Genomic DNA, 8,598 nt, shown 5'->3' with positions numbered 1-8,598 from the left:
TCATGACACTGGGTTTAGGATTATAAAATCACAAATTTCTTCATCACTCTGTGTGTGTGTGTGTTGTGTATCAGAGTGCAACAGAGGAGGCGCTGGTACGTACATGAGTACATTAGTGGTTAGTTTAATGACAGTTCTGGAAGTAGTTCTGGATTAGGACATAGGCGGCATCATTATACTAGATTTCCTTGGATTAATACAGAGACTTGACCTTGTTCTGGCTGACAGACTAGAGACACAGAGACGGTGTCTTCATATCGTCTTTAATGTCCCCACACTTTTGCCTCTTTATCATGTTAACTGTAGACGTAGTGCAGTAGAGTTTTAGTGGCGTTTGGTTGAGTTTCATCCAGTGTGTTCACTTCACAATTAAAGCAAGATGAAGTGGAGGAGGAGGAAGAAGGAGGGCAGGAGGAGGAGGAGCAGGCAGGAGAAGAGGAGGAGGTAGGTTTTCTGTGTAGCTGAGCACTAGTAGCTAGAAGATATTTTTATTTAAAGGTGCATTATGTAATAAATCTAAATCAACTGGCCATAAAATCCTCCTCATATGTCACAGAGACTCAGGAATAATGTTCATATAACAAACTGAACTCACCAACAACAACAGTACAGACACAATATTTGCATCAAAAAAATCTTTTGCGGACTGCAAATCATGTTTATGTTTTGAAATCATGTTTTGGCGTCAGGTGGCGCCACCTACCGCCGTCTACCAATCATTGCAGTCAGTAGAGTCTCAGCTACCGAGCAACCACGGGTTGCCAGTTAAGTCTGAGAAACGAAAACCTAAAAGACCTTGGCATTTGGGATTTGAGTGTAGTAACCTTTTTTGGCCACATTCTTACATATGGCGCCTTTAATGAATTCAGTCCAGTTTGTCAGTTCTCTCAGCTCTTCCGCGAAAGCCGGGAATCAAACGTGCAACTGTGGAGTTGAAAGACAACTCTCCTCTACCTCTAAGCTACAGTCTCTTTGACACACTAAACACAATCTCATTTTAAACAGGTTGTTAAATAAATGTATATAAAAGTAAATATTCAGCCGGTCAGTTTAATGATTTCAAAAAACATCAGCAAATCTCTGTGAACGTGTGATTTAAATGGTCTTTAGCGGAGTTTCCATCGTCAAAGCTTCATATCAAACGGCCGAAAACATCATATGCAATTCACACATTCATTCTAAGCTTCAGTGTCAGTCTTACCGTCTGTGTCTTATTTCTTGTTTTATGTATTTTAACTTGTGTTTTATTACTTTCTGTTTGTCTCCTTTTATTATTTAATGCTGTTTCTGTTCTGTTCTATTCTATTCTTCCCATTGAAGTCATAAATAATAATAATTCCCTTTCATTAATACTATACCCAGGTACCTTCTCTACATTTCTTATACGAGTCTAAAAAGGAAGATGGTTGATGATGGTGATAAATCTAGTTTTATACCATAAAACTAAAATAATAAACATTTAAAAATACATGTTTTTCTTTCTTTTTCTAGCACGACAGTAAAACACTTGCATGGCAGGCAAGTTCTCTGCATATGCAGTCACGTGACTGACATGTGACCGCATATTCAAACATATTCATGTCACCACTTGAGTGACATGAATAAAATTTTCCTTTATACAGACATTAAATTCAGCTTAAAGGACCAACTTTATCGAATTAAGGTCTTTTTATGAGTGAGAATTAAACGTTGATATTTGTTGTGTTTTTTCCACGCCCACTCATAGCTTGAGGAGAGTGAGGAGGAGGAGGAGGAGGAGGAGGAGGAGGAAGTGAGGGAGGAAGGGGAGGAAATTGAGGTTGAGGTTTGTTTCAGTCAGAGTTGTGTTTTTTCCTTCTAAAACGAAAAATCCTTGTGTTGTCGTTCATCTCACGGTGGCGTTCGTTGTAAAAAAAAATAGTCTGTGGTGATTACTCGTCGACCTTTGACCTTTCCCTCGGTTTTCCCCGCTTGTTTCCCTCCCTTTTTTTTTCAAAAACAAAACCACACTTTTTGATTTAATTTTGTCTGCTTTTTATTTGTGTTTTATTTGTCGTTTTCAAGTTGGATACACCAGTAAAAAAGGTAGGTTATAGGTCATATCTTTCTATAACGCCATTAGATCTTGTGTAGATTCCCCATCTCGTGAAATTTAAGTTAAAAAAAAAATCACCCTTAAATGAGGTTATCTTGTCTTTATCTGTGCTGCCACAGACTGAGACAGCATTAGAGGAAAAGAAGGTGAGTGTAGGTCGTGCATTTAACTACAAACTTATTTCTCCAACAGCTCGTGAATCAAAGAACCCAGAGGATCATCTACTTAATGCCTTCATCCGTCCTTCATATTTGGACGTTTAACCCTGGTTTAAGTCGACTGTAAAGTGTAATATCATGTAAATGATATAATAATATAATATAGAACATTGTTCTCCCGTCCGCTTGTGCCCACTGTATTTGTGAGACTCGCTGAATGCATCTTTTGCATTGTTAAAATTTTCATGTTTTTTTTTTCAACGTGCTCCCATTGAAAGTTGGAGACTGGTGGTAAAAAGGTGGGTTTGTGCTCATGAGTGTGTAGTTTTTTTAAAGTTTAAGTATCTAGAAACCAGGAAATGTGTGGTGTTTTGGCCAAAAACTGACATTGAATCACATAAGTTAACTGTATTGTAGGGATGGGGGGAAAAATCGATTCACATAGGAATCGCGATTCAAAAAATTTCAAAAAAAAATTTTTTTTAATATAATTTCTATTTTGAAAAACCACACAAAATACCAGTTTGTGTTATTTGTGTACAATTTATTTTTGTAACTTCTGGGAGAAAAAGGCAGCTAGCCTAAGCTTTTATTTATGCAAGTTATTTTTTGTACAGTTTGCCTTTGTGGGATCACATTATCACACTATCTTATACAAACTGTACTGTTTTGATGCCATAATTTGCCTTAACACACTATGCATTGTATCAATTTTTGAATCGAGAATCGTTTGAATCGGGAATCGATTTTGAATCGAATCGCGACCCAAAGAATCGGAATCGAATCGAATCGTGATCCACCCAAAGATTCACATCCATACTGTATTGAGAGGATTTTTGTGAGACTCCATGTTTTTGGGAAGAGCTTGGACAACCTTTTCCTTCTTTCACTGTTTTTCAATTCAATGAGGAGGTTTTTCAAGCCTTTGCGTCTCTGCCAAAGTAAATACTGCATGAATTTATGGCCCTAAGTCAGTTTTTAAACACAAATGTCCTCGTTTTGTGTCTCCGTCTCTGCGCAGATGGACGTGGAGGCCAGCGACCTCCTGAACGAGCTGCAGGTGAAGCTGAACAACGTTCTGGACGAGCTCAGCAGCACGTTTGGCAACAGGTAAATACAGCAAAAACACACTCTTTCATGCTTTTTTACTACGTTCCCTTTTTTTTACAGTGAAATTCATGTGCGTTTGTCGCCGTTTTTTTTCCCGCCAAGTTTCCAGATTCGTATCAACGAGTGCATGCGGCAGATGGCGTCGCTGCTCTTCCAGATCAAGGGGCCGCTCAACGACAGCAACAAAAACCAGGTGGAAGGCGACTCGGACAACATGCTGAGGCCGCTCATGGATTTCCTGGATGGAAAGTGAGTGGATTAAGAAAGATGGTTGTAACACAGGCACCCGTTGAGCGTGACTCTCGTTAACCTGTGTTTTCGCGTGTTGTCACAGGCTGACTCTGTTCGCCACCGTCTGTGAGAAAACCGTGCTGAAGCGAGTGCTGAAGGAGCTCTGGAGGATCGTGATGAGCAGCCTGGAGAAGACCATCGTCCTGCCGCAGGGCAGCGACACCTTTGTGAGTCGCTTTGCTTCGCAACGTTTTTGTTGGAAAATGCAGAAGCATGGCGACAGCAGAATAATGAACGTTTGAAGGAAAAGTCCTGACATTGAGAGTCAGAATCTGTTTAGCAGGTGTCGACATGATAGATAGATAGATAGATAGATAGATAGATAGATAGATAGATAGATAGATAGATAGATAGATAGATAGATAGATAGATAGATAGATAGATAGATAGATAGCAATGTCTTCTCTTAGCTAGCAATGTCTTCTTTTAGCTAACTTTAAGCTAACATAAGATAGATAGATAGCAATGTCTTCTTTTAGCTAACTTTAAGCTAATAGAAAATAGATAGATAGATCGATAGATAGATAGATAGAAAGATAGATAGATAGCAATGTCTTCTCTTAGCTAGCAATGTCTTCTTTTAGCTAACTTTAAGCTAACATAACATAGATAGATAGCAATGTCTTCTTTTAGCTAACTTTAAGCTGATAGATAGATAGATAGATAGATAGATAGATAGATAGATAGATAGATAGATAGATAGATAGATAGATAGATAGCGATGTCTTCTCTTAGCTAGCAATGTCTTCTTTTAGCTAACTTTAAGCTAACATAAGATAGATAGATAGCAATGTTTTCTTTTAGCTAACTTTAAGCTAATAGATAGATAGATAGATAGATAGATAGATAGATAGATAGATAGATAGATAGATAGATAGATAGATAGAGATGTCTTCTCTTAGCTAGCAATGTCTTCTTTTAGCTAACTGTGAGCTAACATAAGATAGATAGCAATGTTTTCTTTTAGCTAACTTTAAGCTAACAGATGATAGATAGATAGATAGATAGATAGATAGATAGATAGATAGATAGATAGATAGATAGATAGATAGATAGCAATATCTTCTTTTAGCTAACTTTAAGCTAACAGATGATAGATAGATAGATAGATAGATGGATAGATAGATAGATAGATAGATAGATAGATAGATAGAAAGATAGCGATGTCTTCTCTTAGCTAGCAATGTCTTCTTTTAGCTAACTTTAAGCTAACATAAGATAGATAGATAGCAATGTTTTCTTTTAGCTAACTTTAAGCTAATAGATAGATAGATAGATAGATAGATAGATAGATAGATAGATAGATAGATAGATAGATAGATAGATAGATAGAGATGTCTTCTCTTAGCTAGCAATGTCTTCTTTTAGCTAACTGTGAGCTAACATAAGATAGATAGCAATGTTTTCTTTTAGCTAACTTTAAGCTAACAGATGATAGATAGATAGATAGATAGATAGATAGATAGATAGATAGATAGATAGATAGATAGATAGATAGATAGCAATATCTTCTTTTAGCTAACTTTAAGCTAACAGATGATAGATAGATAGATAGATAGATAGATAGATAGATAGATAGATAGATAGATAGATAGATAGATAGATAGATAGATAGATAGATAGATAGATAGATAGATAGATAGATAGATAGCAATGTCTTCTTTTAGCTAACTTTAAGCTAATAGATAGATTGTTGAAAAATCAAAGGGAATCGTCACCCTGAGTTCTGTTTTTAATTTCTTTCAGGGAGCTCAGATCCTCTCTGCTGCTAAAGAGCTCGGTCAACTCTCCAAACTCAAGGTACAAAAGAAACTCTGAAGATCTGACCAAATAGATGGTAGCTTCAGTGATTTGCAATCCTTCCTATCGTTTCTCTGTGATGACCTGGCCTTTAGCACCACCTACTGCTTCTCTCAGTGAACTTTCTCCATATAATTCATCAAGAACTGTAATTGGGAACATTTTCTTTTACCAAATGTTTGAAAATTAGGTCCAAATGTGTGATATTTTAATGCAGTTATTGCCAAAGAATTGGTCAGGACCCACAAATGGGTCACAGGAGGTTTATTTAAGGTAACCAAACAAATTAGTTGAGTAGTTTAAATTGTTTTATTATGTATTATAATTAAGTTTTGATTCATTTATCTCTCATATCTCTTGGAAATTGGATGGTTTACCTATTCAAATATCTATAAAAAGCTAGTTAAAGTAACTCATATGTGCTGTGTTTGTTTAAATGTGCAGGATCACATGGCCGGCGAGGCTAAAAGCCTTTCTCCCAGACAGTGTGCCGTCATGGACGTGGGTCTGGACACCGTCAAGGTCAGTTTCTCTGTGGTTTCACTGCGTACAAACAGAGTTTTCTTACTCTTTAAGTTAATTCCCCTTGTTTCCTGCCGCAGCAATACTTCCACGCCGGAGGCAACGGACTGAAGAAGGCGTTCCTGGAGAAAAGTCCCGAACTGTCATCTCTGCGTCACGCTCTGTCGCTCTACACTCAGACGACGGACACGCTCATCAAGACGTTTGTCACCACGCAGCACGCTCAAGGTTAGCATCCGAAATGATTGACATTTCTAAAGTGACAACAAGTGAACAGGACGTTCTTTGGGTGTCAGTTGGAGCCACTTCCTCTGATGGTGTTCTTTCATGCAAAAAAGCATTTCCCATATTAGACCAGGAGAGGGCGCCAGTGGAATAATGAATGTTTGAAGGAAAAGTCCTGACATAGAGAGTCAGAATCTATTCCATTGCCAAGCAGGTGTTGACATGATAGATGCAATGCTTTCTTTTAGCTAACTTTAAGCTAACAGATAGCTAGTTAGATAGATAGATAGCAATGTCTTCTTTTAGATAAATTTAAGACAATAGATGGATAGACAGCAATGTCTTCTTTTAGCTAACTTTAAGCTAACAGATAGATAGATAGATAGATAGATAGATAGATAGATAGATAGATAGATAGATAGATAGATAGATAGATAGATAGATAGATAGATAGATAGATAGATAGCAATGTCTTCTTTTAGATAAATTTAAGACAATAGATGGATAGACAGCAATGTCTTCTTTTAGCTAACTTTAAGCTAACAGATAGATAGATAGATAGATAGATAGATAGATAGATAGATAGATAGATAGATAGATAGATAGATAGATAGATAGATAGATAGATAGATAGATAGATAGCAATGTCTTCTTTTAGCTAAATTTAAGACAATAGACAGATAGATAGCAATGTCTTCTTTTAGCTAACTTTAAGCTAACAGAGAGATAGATAGCAATGTCATCTTTTAGCTAAATTTAAGATGATAGATAGATAGCAATGTCTTCTCTTAGCTAGCAATGTCTTCTTTTAGCTAACATAAGATAGATAGATAGATAGATAGATAGATAGATAGATAGATAGATAGATAGATAGATAGCAATGTCTTCTTTTAGCTAACTTTAAGCTAACAGATGATAGATAGATAGATAGATAGATAGATAGATAGATAGATAGATAGATAGATAGATAGATAGATAGATAGATAGATAGATAGATAGATAGATAGATAGATAGATATATTCCTCCTTTTAGCCCTGTATGTACTGTATATGTTGTGTTTTTATAACTGTTCTCTGTTGACGTGTCTTCTTCTTATCTCTTGTGCTGCGTCTGTGCCAGTGCACAATGGGAAAGGTATTAGGTTAACACCCAGTGAGAAAATTCAGCCCAGCAGGGGTAGGTTTCCTCAGTCACCCACCAGATTTTCATTCCTCCACCACTCACTCTGCCTTTTGTACATTATGTTTCACTCGATTGGCTCCATGAAATCAGCCGTTCACACCTGCATTAACCCTCTTATTTACTGACTGAGTTAAATGAAAACTCACAGGTGTGTTTGTGTCTATGTTAACCAGGTGCTGGCGTGAACAAGCCCATTGGCGAGGTGTCGGTCCAGATTGAGTTGCACACTCACCCCGGCAACAAAGAGCGAAAGGTCACAGCCAAAGGTCAGTTTGAGCTTTTTCATGACATTATTTAAAACATCTTTTTTTTTTTTTTTTTAACTCTGCCGAAGGTGTTTACTGTCGTCTTCTTGTTCTTCCTCCTGTGTGTAACTGCAGTCATAGGAGCCAGCGATCTAAAATGGCAGACGTCCGGAATGTTCCGCCCCTTCGTGGAAATCACCATAATCGGGCCTCACCTTAGCGACAAGAAACGCAAATTCCAGACCAAATCCAAGAACAACAGCTGGTCTCCAAAGTTCAACGAGACCTTCCACTTGTAAGTAAAGTAAAGTAAAAAATGTGTGAACATAATATGTGATTCTGTTGTTGTGAACATTATCTCAAGATGAATCTCCTTGGTTATAGTACATGTGAAAAGCTGATTCAAATCTACAAAAACAAAGTTATTTTCGGTTTTAAGTGATTAATAATTGATACAAACTCCCTTAAAATCTCAACTCACTATAAGAAGCTGACCAAACCTAAAAAGCCTCAGTGCTCCTCTCAAAAATGCCTCAACCAGGGGTTGTATACAATGGCAATGCATTCAAATGTAAACGCGGTGTTTGAAAACATATATGCCGACTAGGAAGCAAAACAAAAAGGTTAATTAGCATGAACACTCTTTCATACTCATTGTAGGTGGATATTTTACATGTATAATGTTTTTACAGCTCATTATTGTCGCTAGTGGTGTAACGTAGTGACGTAGTGAAACATCAATAGATTTTTTTTATGCTAATCTACAAAAGGGTTAATGTTTATTTGTAACAAATTACATGCTAAAAAAAACTGATTTTCCCCCATACCCTTAATATTTTATGTATATACCCTGAAATTCCAGCTGTGGTTGCTGCTGCACTCTGATAAAAAGCCTGTATTTAAAGATAAACTCAGTACTTAGAGCAGCTTCATGGTGAATGTGTCATTAAGTGGCTCAAAGTGCAGATGTCCACGTCCGTGTCTTCCCGT

General features: G+C 37.0%; 1 protein-coding gene across 1 annotated transcript in view; it reads left to right on the top strand.

Annotated features, from left to right (window-relative positions):
- The window catches only part of LOC310933289 (protein unc-13 homolog B-like), a gene marked incomplete at both ends in the record, with an annotated part of 62,140 nt that overhangs the window by 53,246 nt on the left and 296 nt on the right, over window positions 1-8,598 (top strand). The window contains 10 exons of the mRNA XM_083896735.1: window positions 380-444; window positions 3,254-3,342; window positions 3,445-3,591; window positions 3,677-3,800; window positions 5,380-5,433; window positions 5,878-5,955; window positions 6,036-6,183; window positions 7,301-7,357; window positions 7,537-7,629; window positions 7,744-7,903. Coding sequence (XP_083752861.1) covers window positions 380-444; window positions 3,254-3,342; window positions 3,445-3,591; window positions 3,677-3,800; window positions 5,380-5,433; window positions 5,878-5,955; window positions 6,036-6,183; window positions 7,301-7,357; window positions 7,537-7,629; window positions 7,744-7,903 — 1,015 coding nt within the window. The remainder of the gene's footprint in view (window positions 1-379; window positions 445-3,253; window positions 3,343-3,444; window positions 3,592-3,676; window positions 3,801-5,379; window positions 5,434-5,877; window positions 5,956-6,035; window positions 6,184-7,300; window positions 7,358-7,536; window positions 7,630-7,743; window positions 7,904-8,598) is intronic.

The sequence above is a fragment of the Microchirus variegatus genome (genome assembly GCF_963457635.1).
Source record: "Microchirus variegatus genome assembly, chromosome: 1".
Lineage (NCBI taxonomy): Eukaryota > Metazoa > Chordata > Actinopteri > Pleuronectiformes > Soleidae > Microchirus > Microchirus variegatus.
The sequence above is the reverse complement of the archived record's forward strand: the minus strand, read 5'-3'. Positions and strand labels throughout refer to the sequence as shown.